We start from the raw sequence: 14,953 nt of genomic DNA, 5'->3' as shown, positions 1-14,953 counted from the left end.
TTCTCTGGCACTCTGCATGCATGGCTGAGTTACTTATGTATCCTGTGTGTTTGCATAAGGAGAGCACAGTGGAAAGAAATGTACTCCAATGTGCTTCAGAGAGAAATAAAATGTAACCGGACATCCAAGGAGTCGGGGCTGCCTGTCACCACTTGAGCCAATTAAGCAGAGACAGGGTTGAATCATATATGAGTGTTTATTCCAATACTGCCGGCAGTATGGGAGAGCAGTCAGTCACCCACAAAAATCTGCTCGGACCCCCCTTGCCATTTGGCTGGTTATATACACATGAGGGAGAAGATAGCTACGTGCAGTTATGAGCTACAAGTGTAACATGGAAAGGGGAGGGTAGAGTCTGCAGTCCGGCCTCCAGGAGCTCAAAGTCTGATCACAAGGTGGCTAATCTACGATGTTACAAATTCAGCCCATTACTGGGATTGGAGAATGGTCCTGAGAAAAACTCCTGAAGGAGGTTAGGGTCCAGGCACAGCAACCAAATCAAAGCGTGTCCTGTCCTTGGTCTGTTCTCAAAACGTATTTCCTTTCTGAGTAATGGACCCATTGAGGCATCTTATCTTTTTACAGCCTTGTTTCATCTTCCAGTTTCCCAGGGTCTGTAAGAAAACTTCTTATCTATAGTTAGTGAGGTGAGTAATTAGACAACTGCGGCTCTATTCTCATTGCATGCCCTACCCCAGTCTCAAAAACACGACTCATGCCTTTTGTGAACATTTTTATATTATTTTATCCTCACAAGAGGATATGTTTATTGATTTTAGAGAGAGAGGAGGGAGAGAGAGAGAAACATCGATGTGAGAAACATCGATTGGTTGCCTCTTATACATGATGCCCCGACCAAGAATTGAACCCACAACCTTTTGCTGTACTGGGCGATACTCCAACCAGCTGAGCCACCCATCCAGGGCCCTTTTGTGAACATTTGAAATGGTAGCGGCTAAGGATTAATAAAGCTTCATGACACTCCCCATCTCAAGCATAGGCCTAGGTAATAACACCTGACACAGGAAACATAATGTGATATTGAGATTCTGAGATGACTTTTGAAACAGATCCTCGCTGTGCTGAAAAGCCAGAGAAAGTGAACATCTTGTCACTTACTGATGGTTAATGATTGAGATGAGTTTATGATAAGCCATATAATTTGACGTGGTAACTTCACATTTTAATGATTATAGCAAATGGTGTTATTTAAGGGACAGGATCAAATCAGGATATTAAGAATCAGAATCTGAGGTATCAACAAGCTTGAAATTTAAGTACAAATCTTGGCTTTTCTAATTGTTTTTTAATAATTCTTTAGTTATTGTGGAATAAATTTTCATAGGCACTAATCATCAAACCTATGCTTTTATAGACAGTGATGCTATAAGGCGGAGATGGGACTTAGGTTCATTTTATTTTTGTGATATGGTTCACGACATCCTATCTCCAGATATGACACCTTGGAACATTGACTAGTTCAAGCTGAAGGATTTTGAGAAACGGCATGTGCTGAAAGGACTGCCTGACCTTCTCCTGAGCCAGGCCACAAAACCCTCTTGTGAGAGGTACCCTCTCGATACCCAGAGGAGAGGAGCATCCTTATCTCCCCAGACCAAGATAATGGACACAGAGAGGAATCTGCCTGAACAGTCCTTGCTGAGTTTCCCCAGTTACCACACTGAGCTCATACTCTGTCCCATTGCATCTTCCCACAACTCTCCACTCTTCATCAAACTTAGCGTAAAACACTCAGGATGAACCATTTCTTTGAGTCTTCATTTCCTTATGAAGCCTGTCATGTCATGTAAAACTAATCTCTCTATATAAAAGCCTAAGCAACCATTACAACCAGTAGACTGAACGACCGGTCGACCGGTCGCTATGATGCGCCCTGACCACCAAGGGGGGCAAACGCTGAATGCAGGAGTGCTCCCTGGTGGTCAGTGTGCTCCCACAGCCAACCTCCTATGGCCAGTCAACCTCCCATGGTCCCTCTCCCTGGCTGACCAGCCAGCCCTGATTGGCCCCAATCAGAACTGGGCAAGACGGGCCCCGATTGGCCCTGATCGCCAGCCAGGCCGAGGGACCCCACCTGTGTGCATGAATTCGTGCACCGGGCCTCTAGTATTAAATAAATTTGTATGCTTTTCTCTTGTTAATCTGTCCTTTGTTACAGAGGTTTCAATTGAGAACTTAAAGGGTAAAGGAAAATAGATACTTTTTCTTCTCTGTATTTGCTCCCTTCCAAACACCTCTGCCTCTAGTGTTCTTCCTGCAAACCTCTTCCACTGATTGGGAGATGCCTTTGTGGTGGATTAGCATTTAGCGTGAATGTCTTTTCCAACCTCGACATACCTTTTACACTTACTGAGGGTGCATGCACAGCACTGTGATTCTGACTTGTGTCACCTTCGTGTCTGTTTTCTGATTTTAAAGAAATATCTTCAACTATTTAATTTTTCAAATGATCCCTCTTTAGCAGAATTATACCATATGTATGTTTTGAGTAAATCTTGGTCTGTGCCCCATATGTCAAGGTAATTACTCAGATATTCCCACCATTAGGACCAGGTAGCAGATTCTTGCAAGTGGCAGAATGGAACCCAGCAGCAGGGGATCAAAGCCAGACTCTGGTGGAGCTGAACAACATAAGGTTACTATTCACTGTGTGTTCTCTGGAGTGGTGACCCAAGGGCACCCTTCACAACCTACAGGGCTGCTTGGCAGTCACTTCCTCCTCTGCTTGGAAGTGTCACTGGCCAGCTCAAGGCAATCAGTGTCTGCTCTCCTGCATGTGAGTTACAACGTAGGATCCTCAATGTTCTAATAGTGAAAAAAAGAATAGAAACAGCCTGAGTATGGGTGTTGGCTATACAAACTATAATATGCCCACATTGTAGCATGGGTTGATCTTTAGAATGGAAAAAATTAGGACCAGGACACTTATGTGTAGTGTATAATCACATTTCTACTGTCCCCAACTATAAATTTATTATAAAAGCTAATATATTATAAAATTTATATTGCACTTATATAGAGGGGTGGACAAAAGTAGGTTTACAGTTGTTCTTATGGAAAATACAATAAAAAAAATCCAAGAATAAATTCCTTTTCATTTACTCACATGTGTCAACCTACTTTTGCCAACCCCAGTATTTATAGCACAACAAGTATATATATTTATAGCACAGCAAAATAGTCTATATTATATATTTACAGCAAATATTTAAAATGCATAAAAAAAGGTCTGAGAGAATACAAGTCATGCTGATATAGGGAAGAGACTGTGATTAGTGAAATTAGGGGTGGAATTGAAGAATAATTTTGTTTTTGGCTTTCTAATGTTCCTGTGTGTGGGAATTTTTATTTTTTGGGTTAATCCTCACCCAAGGATATTTTTCCATTGATTTTTAGAGAGAGTGAAAGGGAAGGGGAGAGACAGAGAGAGAGAAAAATTTATGTGAGAGAGACACACTGATTGGTTGCCTCCCACAGGTGCTCTGACCCGGGCCAGGGTTGGATCCTTCAACTGAGGTACATGCCCTTGACTGGATTACAACCTGCCACCCTTCAGTCTATGGGCCAACACTCTACCCACTGAACCAAACTGGCTAGGACAGTCTTTTTTTTCTTTTCTTTTTAAATTGATTTTGGAGAGGAAGGGAAAGGGAGAGATAGAAACATTGATGATGAGAGAGAATCATCAATTGGTTGCCTCCTGCACAGCCCCCACTGGGGATCAAGCCCAGAACCAGGCAAGTGCCCTGACTGAGAATCGAACCGTGACCTCCTGGTTCATAGGTCGATGTTCAACCACTGAGCCACATTGGCCAGGCCTATATTGGGGAATTGTTTTATATTCTGGTGGAACCTTGTATTATAAGTATTTCAAATTTTTAAATACTTTTGAGCAGGTAGGAGGTGATTTAGGGAGAAAGGTAACTTTGGCTGTGGCTAAGTGGTAATAATGAGGGAAGAGACACAGGCACACCATTCAACCTCATTACTGAATCTACCGATTGTGATCAAGATGGCAGCCCCACTGCTGTGATCAATACTCTCAGAATGCTTCGTTATGCTCAGATGTCTTGCTTTTTTGCTTCTATTTATTAAATAAAATACCTTTTCAACACACTCCCAGGTGTTTAACTATAGGCTAATGATCATTCATTAATTATTATACCTCAGTCTTTATATCTCCTCTCTGTATTTCATCTTTTCTTTCCTAACACCCTCCTCCCCTCATCAACTGGTTTATGTCCCCTCTGTTTAGGATCCACCTTGAAATTCATAGCTTCCAAGAAGCCTTTCTTAATTAACTCAGCTTCATTGAGAAATCTTTTACTCAGCTTCTCCTTGGTGAACGTGTTTTAATGTTTGAGGACTTCATTTTGCACCTTCTGAAGGTGTTGCTTGCTAATTGGCTTCCTGTCATTTTTTTGCATATATGTTCTCTTAATTCATCTTCCAAAGTAACAGACTCTTTCATGGGATAAAACACAGAAAACAGTGAGGTGTATGGACTTGGGAGACAAAAATACCTAAGTTAAAAACCTGACTTCTACTTTTTGTTGGAAGTTTTTAATAAAATTTTTTCTTTAAGCTCATTTTTTCCCACTGGTGAAACTGAAATAATAATACCTATTTTATAGGATTGTTGTGGTGTTCCATTGACTTGTCTGTGAAGCACTTGACATGGAGGTTGGTTGTAGTACTTATTGGTATTGATCCTCTTCTATCTCCAATCCACTATTATATATAATATATATATATACACAACATATATATAATATATATATACACACACACTAGAGGCCTGATGCACGAAAATCATAGAAGAGTGGGCTTCCCTCTGGCACCTGGGACCCGGGCTTCCCTTGCAGCCCCGGCTTCATCCAGAAGGTCATCTGGAAGGACGTGCAGTCTAATTATCATATTACACTTTTATTATTATACCAGAGGCCCGATGCACAAAATTCATGCAAGGGGCTCAGCCCTTGCAGCCATGGTGGCTTACCTTGGCCCTCACAGCCCTGGCTTTATCCAGAAGGACATCTGGAAGGTCGTTCATTCGGCTGTCTGGTCTAATTAGCATATTACACTTTTACTATATATACTAGAGGCCCGGTGCATGAATATTGTGCACTCGGGGAGGTCCCTCAGCCCGGCTTGTGCCCTCTCGCAGTCTGGAAGCCCTCGGGGAGAGGCTCCTGCCACCGCCGCTGCGCTCACCAGCCATGAATCCAGCTTCTGACTGAGCGGCACTCCCCCTGTGGGAGCACACTGACCACCAGAGGGCAGCTCTTGCATTGAGCGTCTGCCCCCTCGTGGTCAGTGTGCGTCATAGTGACTGGTCGTTCCCCACCTTTCGGTCAATTTGCATATTAGCCTTTTATTATATAGGATGTATAATGATTCTGACATCAGATAATGTCCACAGTGAGGTTTAAAGTCATGATATATTTGTTCATTTTGGTCCAATATGTTCAGGGACCTGGGAACATTTGGGTTCAAAAGTAGAGGAATGAGGCTTACATATTGTCAAATCCAACTCAAGCCACTGCCTAAGGAGACTCCTTTGCTTCTCAAACCCTGCTTGCTCTGTAAAATTTAGTCATAATTTGCTCATATTGAAAGGAGCCCTTGCAGCCATGGTGGCTTGCCTTGGCCCTCACAGCCTAATAGTCTAATTTTATACTACTTTGGGTACCAAGTCATATTTTGTCTTGGAATCATTTCTGGTCTTACTTACAATATATGTATGTTTGTGTTCACCCATTCATGTAGTCATAAAGCAAAACTTTGCTAAGTGCTGCTATGCTGGGCACTAAAGATACTCATGAAGCATAAAGAGAAGCTTGTCAGGTAGATAAATTGAGGAGAACACTCTAAACCAGTGGTTCTCAACCTTCTGGCCCTTTAAATACAGTTCCTCATGTTGTGACCCAACCATAAAATTATTTTCGTTGCTACTTCATAACTGTAATGTTGCTACTGTTATGAATCATAATATAAATATCTGATATGCAGGATGGTCTTAGGCGATCCCTGTGAAAGGGTCATTCGACCGCCAAAGGGGTCACGACCCACAGGTTGAGAACCACTGTTCTAAACTGAAGATATAGTATGTGCAAAGGTCCTGAGGCACCAAAGAACAGGACCTGCTTTAGGAGCTGTCGATACCGTGCAGTACAGTACTGTGAACATGGGGAAGGAGTTTGAGATGAGATTGGGTAGATAAACAGGCAAGGCTATTTGTATTTCATGTAAAAGAGTTGAGATTTTATCATGTTGGCAGTGTGAATCTACTGAAGAATTTTGAGCAGGGAAATAACAATGTCAGATTTGAATGTTACAAATAAATTCTAGCTAGCTGCCAAGTGCAAGATGGATTAAAGACAGATGAAGATAGAGAGAAGGAATAAAATAAGGAGGCTCCTGGAGTAATCTGGGTATGAGATGTTACGTGAATGAACTAGGATATCAAAGAGGGAATGGGGTGTTGAGAAAGGAAATAAGGAAATAGAATTTATAGGACTTGGCGCTTGATTGATATATTCATTTTCTATTGCTGTCTTAACAAATTACCATAAATTTAGCATTTTAAAGCAGCACAGATTTATTATTTAACAGTTCTGTAAGTTCAAAATCTGATATGGGTCTCCCTGGGCTAAAATCAGGGTGTCAGCAGCGCTGTAGGCCTTTCTGGAGGCTCTAGGTGAGAACTGGCTTTCTTTTTTATTTAAGTTACTAGAGGCCCGGTGCATAAATTCGTGCACAGGTGGGGTCCGGCCAGCCTACCCCAATCAGGGCCATTCGGGCCAGCCAGGGGGAGGGGCCTCAGGTGGTTGGTGGGCCGGCCCCGCCCCCTGGTCAAACTCCTGGTTGAACTCACAGTAGAACTGGTCGAGGGGACAATTTGCATATTAACCTTTTATTATATAGGATTAGCAGGATTTTATTCCTTACATTTGTAGAATTAGGGTCCCATTTCCTTGCTGTATATCAGCTGAGGCTCATTCCCATCTTCCAGAGGCTACCTGCATTCTTGGGTAGAGTTTCTTTCATATTTTTAATCTCTCCTGCCTCTTTATTTTCTTTCTATCTCTCTCTTCTGCTTTAAAGGATTCGACATTAAATTGAGTTAATCCAGGTAATTCTCTATCTCCAGGTCCTTAACCTCAATCATATCAGCGAAGTCCCTTTGCCGTGGACGGTAGCATGTTCATAGGTTCTGGGCATTGAATGTGGACTTTTTGAGGGGCCCATTATCCTGCCTTCTTCAGCTGGATGTGGGTTAAGTTTCTGACTCCAACAGCCAGGTGGATGCAGCTTGAGGGGAGGAAGATGGTTTCGGTTTTGAACGTGTTGACTTTGTGGTGCTGCAGAGAAATAAAAATGGGACAATCTAGTGAGTAGCTAAATGCACCAGCCAAAAAAACAGAGGAGAAATCAAGGCAGGAGGTACAAATCAGGAAGCCTTGGCCATCTAGTGAGCCCTCAGTTAATGAGTAGAATGGGAGGAGAATTGGGCTGAGAACAGAATGCTGGGGCCCCATCACAGGAAGACTAGAATAATCTACACGGTGTCCCATCATGTGGTCTCAGGGCCTTGTGACACATTTCTTTCTTTCTACTCGATCTGGCCCATTTTCTCCTCATTCCTGATTTTCTGCCTGCTCATAGTTTCTGTTTCCTAAAATTTCAGCTTGCACTTTATGCTCTGTGGCCTGTCCTGTCATCACACATCTCTCAGCTTCAGCTCCCTCTACTAAACTGCCTCATCCTCTGGCTTTTTCCAGTTCAAGGTGGCAAAAAGTCCTTCCAAAGAGAATCAGATTGACCCAGCTTATTTTAAGTCATGCCGTAGTCACCAAATTAAACGAGGATTGGCTGTCCTGATGCCAGGTGCCCACCTTGGTCCAATCTTTTTCTCTCTATTTCAGGAACTAAGATGAATTCAGTTTGGCTGTTCAGCAAATTATTTTGTTCCACATACACTTTGGGGGAAGAAGGTTAACTTTATGTCATCACCCCTTTATCTTTATCATCACCCCTTGCTTCTAGCCTCAGATAGCCCTAATGCTATCTGCATGCAGGGGATCTTTGTAAAAATTGAATTTTGGGTCTAAAGCACAGGAATAAAATTCAGGCAGGCAAAACTCAAATCCTTTTCCTTCACTGACTAATCTCTTTTCTACAGTGTCTTGGTAATGTTGAGAGCTGGTTATTCAGATTCATCAGCCTTCCAGCCACTCACTATTCCCACATCCTGTAGGCCCTCGGCATCCATACATAAGCGAGTGGTACCTGCCTGCCTCTGCATCGCAGCTGCCCTGACTCCCATATACTGTACTGAATATGAAGCATCTCACCTTCTTTTAGAGAGAGGCACTCTGGGCAGGGTTGCAGCTTGCATCTGTAGTTTTAAGAGAAGGCAAAAAGGTACCATTGTTACTATTTGGTGGTTTTTCTAGGTGGCGAGAGAACTAGAATTTATTGCCATTGCAGACAATATACAGTCAATCCTCAGGTTACATCAAACTCAACGAACATCGTTTTGTGGTTACATCGCCATCTCCCATTTATTTATATATAAAAAAAGTTCCGTCATTTCGACATATGTACATAGGTGCTTTATGTCTATTATTTATTTACCACAAGTAAAGGTCAGGAATTGTTACCTTTCTTTTAATTCTTTTTTACTGTTTCACTTCATTACTGCTGTGTATGTGCTCCATGTGAGTGACGTAGGTGCTTATGTAGGTGGGTTCCGACTTACGGTGAAAATCGCGTTACGTCGCGCCCTGGGAATGGATCTCCGATGTAACCTGAGGACCTACTGTACTCTAAAACCTTCAATTTCTTTTCTTTCCTGTATTTTTGTTTTGTTTTTGTTATTTTAGTTTTCATTGCACACAGATAATGATCTTTCAAAGATCTCAATTTACTGAATCTAAGTATGATGGATGGACTCCAGGAAAGATGAGGCATCTACAAGGTCAAATGAGATTCCCTAAAACCAAGTTCCTGTAATGCCAAGCTTTCAAAAAGGTGTGTGGGGTTCGTGTGAAGCCTCCAGGCATTGGTGGTGAGTGGTGATCTGCTGCTATTCTCCTCTGTGCCCTGCTGCAGAGGTTCCGGCCAACACACACATGGTAGCCCCTGTCCTTAGTTCCTGTTGAGAAAAAGACTGAAAACAGGAAGCTACAGCATTCTCTACCCCAGAGTGGACACTTGCCATCGATTTCTCCACTGGACCCTTGCCAGGTCATTCTCCAATTGCCGGAAGGGCTCTTCCTCCTGCTCCACTGACCAATGTCAAGCCTACTAGGGTTGTTTTAATCAAGTCTGTACACTTTGTCTACAAGTGACTTCTTGGTCATGGTTAACTGCTTTGGGGTGAATTAAGTCTGTTAGACAGTAAGTTGCTTAAGTAGTTCTTTGTGGAACTGGCCTCAGTGAGAACAGAAGGAACAGAAATCCTGACAAGAGCAAAGAAAGTTCAAGAGCTGGAATGGGCTGTAGAGATGATCTGAGACAACCTGCTCACTGAGAGATGCCACGCGGGCCACACAGGTGAGCTGGGAGGGCATGGATGCGCAGCCTCAGAGGCTGGCACCAGTAAGATCAGGTCAGCACAACCAGTGTTGCAGCCAAAGTTACACGACCGTGCTTTTGTTATTTAAAAATACAGGTAAAGATGAAGGCTTGTTGAAGAGAATGAATGAGATAAAGAGGAAGCCTCCAGAATAACTGAAGGGCAACCTTTAATTGCTACTCTTTCTAGCTCAGTACACGGCTGATTCTCCTTTGCATCTTTGAGTCAGATGATCTGAAGGATGATTAAATAAATAATCATGCAGTACAGGGAAATCATATACTTCCTCTCTTATCATTTTTCCCCCATCTCGTCCTTGCCTCCTGCTCTCTCTCCAGACTCAAAAGGCTATATAGTCTAGCCTCCCAAATTACTCACATTCTTTGATCTACCAGACTTTTTAAACTATTTCTGTGACTTCCTACATGTTGTTTTCTAAGCCTGAAATGGTTTCCCTCTCCTTCTTTATCTTGAAAAATCCAACCTAATCTTCAGGAGTCATCTCAAGTTCTTCTTCCTTAGAAACTCTTTGGACACTCCACATTGGATAAATTCCCCCCTTAGTTCTGTTTCCACAGAACTTTGTGCTTGTGCTTCTGTTATATCATTTATCAAATTGTGTTCTATGTGATAGGATAATACTCTGAAATATTTGGGGCTCAATTAGGATTAATTGCCTGTAAGAGTGGGTTAAAGAAGATGAAAATTTATTTCTCTCTTCTTTAAGGAAGACTGGGGAAGTAGTCTAGAGCTGGTATGGCAGCTTTACAGTATCATCAGGAATACAGTCTCTATCTATACTAGGGGCCCAGTGCACGAATTCATATACCTTGAAAGGAACTGTGGGCCCCAAGGCTGCAGTGGGTACAGGGGTGGGTCTCGGCCCATCCTCTGTACCCCTGCCCAGCTCCTCCCGCCGTGGCCCCTGGTTCCCTATCTGCTGGCAGCCCCACTCCCACCGCTGCTGTTCCCATGCACTGACGGCGCTGGTCCCGCTCGCACCTGCTGATGGCGTGGAGTGATTGGGGTCGGCACCAGCAGCAGGTGTGAGCGGTGGCTGCTGCCCCAATCACCCCTCAGGAGCAGGGGGAGGTGGAGAAGCCCTGAGGGGCGATTGGGGCCAGCAGCCGCTGCTCACACCTGCTGATGGTGCCAAGCAATCAGGACCAGTGCCAGGCGCCAGCAACAGGTGCAAGTGGCGGCTCTGGTGCCGGCTGTAGGTGTGAGCGCCAGGTGGAACTGTGGCGTGAGGGAGCAAAGAATTTTCAGTAACCACCAGAGGCTCACCCCGATGACAGCGACCGGCACCCTGCCTTGGTCTGGTGCCCCCACTCACTGCTCCACCATCCTGCCGCAGCCAACACCCTCCATGTTCCATGCTCTACCGCCGACGCCTACCATGTTCCACATAATTGGTTGTCCTGCTGTTCGGTTTATTTGCATATTAGGTTTTATATATATAGATTCTTTGCTATACTTTCATTTTCACATTAACCTCATGTCCAAAATGGCTGCTCAAGTTCCAGCCATCACATCTATGCTCCAGGAAGCAGAAAGAGGGAAGAAGAAATGTGGCATATCTCCTTTCTCTTAAAAAGACTTTCTGGAAACACCATAGAACAATTTTAGTTATATATCATTGCCCAGAACTCAGTCACATGGCCACATTTAGCTGCAAGGAAGTCAGGAAAATGTAGTCTTTATATGACATCATGATGCCAGAATAAAAATTTTAAGAAACAAGAAGAGAATGGTTATTGAGAGGCAGCTTGCAATCACATTATCTGATACAGTTTTTATTTCAGGTTATTCTTACTGCTCTTATTTTTCTACCTACTGAAGCTGAGCAACGTATGGCTTTAGGAAGCGGTTAAAACCCAGGTGAAAACAAAGATCACATGTAATGGATTTACAGTCAAATTTCTGGTGTTCAGAAATGTAACTTTCTTCATTTATGAACTTGACTTGTCCATGAGTTCCTATTTTCATTTATGGCTAGGAAAAAATGTACAGTTAACATGTGGGAGCACAAAAAACCCACAAAACTTTTCTCCCACCTTTACGTTCTTCTAGCTGGGCTAATAATCACATTAACAGAGACATATTAGGAAGAGAAAATGTCCAAAATGTGTTATGGATGGACATGTGGGGGTGCCATAAGAATCTGAGACCCAAGGAGGCATTGTGCCATACTGGACAAAGGAGAGTGGGAAGGGGTCTGGGGTTTTAAAGAGAAGGCAGATGATTTACAGGTAGACAAGAAGGAGCAAACATGTGGCAAGCAAATGTTTGCTGGGCTGCCCAGAAACAGGTGCACACAGAGGAAAGTTCGACAGACAGGCTTTGCTAGGCTTCTCCTTGGCTGCCTCATTTAGGTTCTAATATGATGCTAAGGTGATGCTCCCTTCCTTTAAGCAGATTTTTCTCTCTGAATTCTCCAGATGGGAAAAGGAGAAGGGCCAAGTGTTCTTTCTGAGTCTTGTTTCTTAATAAAGCTTGAAATCAATGTCCCAAAAGGCATATTTGGGGGTGGCAAAACTTAGGTCCCCCTCAAAGATAGCGTCAGGCTGGTGTTGCTCAGTGGTTGAGTGTTGACCTATGAACCAGAAGGTCATGGCTCGATTCCCAGTCAAGGCACATGCCTGGGCTGCAGATTCCATCCCCAGTAGGGATGGAGCAGCCGATCAATGATTCTCTCTCATCGTTAATGTTTCTATCTCTCTCTCCCTCTCCCTTCCTCTCTCTCTATATGAATGCCTTGCCCTGGCAGGGTGGCGCAGTTGGTTGGAACATCATCCTGTACACCAAGAGGTCGCAGGTTTAATTCATTGTCAGGGCACACACCCAGTTTGTGGGTTCCATCCCTGGTCAGGGCTTATGTGGAGGCAACCAATCGATGTTTCTCTCTCTCTCTCTCTCTCTCTCTCTCTCTCTTGCTCTTTTGCTCTCTCTCATCAATAAAAAAGAAGACACAAATTGTTTATTAAAATAAATAAATAAACAAGTAAAATTGAATGTCTTTGGGTAAATATTCAGTCAAACGAAAGGCCCTTTCCTTCCTCCTTTTCCTGCCTTTTCATCAGGAAGTGGTCTGGTTACCACAGTTTTCCTGCACTTCTCTGGTTTTCTTGGGCCTCCAATAATTAGTTACGTTAGTTGTCTGTCTCCATCTCTGCCCAGGGACCTCTCTGGGAATATTACCTTAGTTGTTTTGCTTTCTCCACTGCTTATTGCAGAAGTGTGATATATAGGAAATAGTTTAAAATGTGACTGTTGAATTTATGAGTATACTTTAAATGTATCAAATGGTAGCATAATGATCTGAAAATCCTGCAAAATTAAAAGTCTATTTCTCAAAAGCCCCTAGCACTAGTTTTATAACTTTCTTATGGCACTAGTAATACTTAGTTCTCAATTTGAGTAGTTGTGTGCTTGCCTCTCCCCTCAGAGTGTCTGCCCCCTGAGGAATGTTCCTGATCTATGTAACCCTCACAGGTCTTACCGAAAGCTGTTGACTTAGAAGACCTCAAATCAATGAAAATGAAGGACTAAATAAATATGGGTTGGCACTTTATAATTTACTACTAATGAATGACTCTCACCCAGGAAGAAACAGAGTGGATTTTATCAGAGCTATTTAGAACAATATCAGTAGGCAAGTTGATAGTCTGTCTTTAACTGAACACTTTTTTTTGTAAGAAAAAAAAATTGCTTTTGTTTTTCAGAAATCCTCCACCTACTTTACTTCATCCGGAAAAATGGTGTGAGGAATTCAACCACTTTATTTCACAGTGAGTATTTCTTCCACTGAAAATTGCTTACCCAGCAAAGCCTTGGACAGTGATTGGAGAAATCTAAGCTGTGGAATTTACTTGGTGCCAAAAGTTGTTATGGCTTCTAGCACGTTATAACACGGAATTTGTTCCAGTAAATGACAGAAGGTGCCTCTAGGATTTGAAAAATAAGGAGTTCCATTTGAGTCTTGGCTATGATCCTCCTCCTTATCATATGGGTCACATTTATCTGAGAATCTACTCTTCCTGGGACAAATATTGCCAACTCTGATGCCCACGCTGGGACCAGAGAGGAGACAGAAGGTGGCAGCCTTCAGCAGAATTTTTCAGTGTAGAAGGTGGACTTTGCTCTAGGATCTGTGGTGTGGGAGCAGGCCTCTAGTTTCCACGGTGATTGAGGGGGCAGAATAGGATCTCAGGCCTGAGGCACCAAGGTGAAGAGCCCCCGCCATGGCTCCAGGTGTGCAGAACAAGATGAAAACCTAACTGATGGGTGATGTACCTGGTGCGAGCTGTGCTACCAGGAAGTAGGCAAGATGGAATGGGGCTAAGACAGGAGCAGAACCACCACCACCAATGGGCTGATGACTCAGTGCCGGCAACATGAGCTTTTGGCCAGGCCCCTGACAGAGGACTACACTGGGCCCCAGCCTGGGGAAGATGCTCGGTGTGCTGGCGGGGACCCTTAGCCAGGGGCCTGGTGAACGGTGGGGGCAGGAAGTGAGACCAGGCACAGGATCTGGAAAGAGGTGCCCTCAGTGACTAGCATATCGGACAAAGTGTTCAGAGGTCATGGAAGGAAAAAGAAGTGACCAAAATAGCTGGAAAAACAGTAGGGAAGGGTCAATACAAATTTCTCTAACATGTCTGCATGCTGCCACAAAGAGGCAGGGCCATGAATCAAACTGGGTCTCTTGATCGTCTTCCTTAATCAGTCACAGTACAGATCAACAGTCCTTTGTCCACAATTCCAAACTCCAAAGAGCTCTGAAAAATGAAAGTTTTTTCTACTTGAATCATTTAGCTGCAAGCCCTGACCTGACGTGAACTGATTTGATGGCAACACGTGACCGACACGGAAGTCGAGTTATTTATAGTCGTTATTTATCTCACTCAGTGTGAATATTCATGTGAATTGCTGCAGATATATTAATGTGTTTGATTACAGTGTACTGCCCCAGATCCTGCTGGGGATGTTACATAACATACAGTAAATGCACTGGTTCACTTTTCTAAAATTTGATAAAAATTCCAAATTCCAAAACATATTTGGCCCCAAGTGTTTCATATAAAGAGCAGTTCACTTGCCTTTCAAATATAACATAATTCAGGGTCCCTTGTCCAGTCCCTCCTGGATTTGTGCCATCTTCTTCAGGAGAGAGGAGCAGTAAGGAACTCCAAGAACTCTACCAAGTAGGGCCAGGTTGAAATATGACCATAAGTTCAAGACCAGCGATGGAGGCTATTTCCTTCCCCCTTCTGTCCCCACTCTGATGTTCCTGCAATGACTGCAGAGTACCGTAGTCACAAGTCAAGGGTGATGTTAAGAGGAACA

General features: G+C 43.4%; 1 protein-coding gene across 1 annotated transcript in view; it reads left to right on the top strand.

Annotated features, from left to right (window-relative positions):
• Window positions 1-14,953, top strand: part of MYO3B (myosin IIIB) — a 357,063-nt gene that overhangs the window by 92,954 nt on the left and 249,156 nt on the right. Inside the window, exon 9 of the mRNA XM_023743517.1 lies at window positions 13,330-13,395. Coding sequence (XP_023599285.1) covers window positions 13,330-13,395 — 66 coding nt within the window. The remainder of the gene's footprint in view (window positions 1-13,329; window positions 13,396-14,953) is intronic.

This window comes from Myotis lucifugus, unplaced genomic scaffold, assembly GCF_000147115.1.
Source record: "Myotis lucifugus unplaced genomic scaffold, Myoluc2.0 scaffold_5, whole genome shotgun sequence".
NCBI lineage: Eukaryota > Metazoa > Chordata > Mammalia > Chiroptera > Vespertilionidae > Myotis > Myotis lucifugus.
The sequence above is the reverse complement of the archived record's forward strand: the minus strand, read 5'-3'. Positions and strand labels throughout refer to the sequence as shown.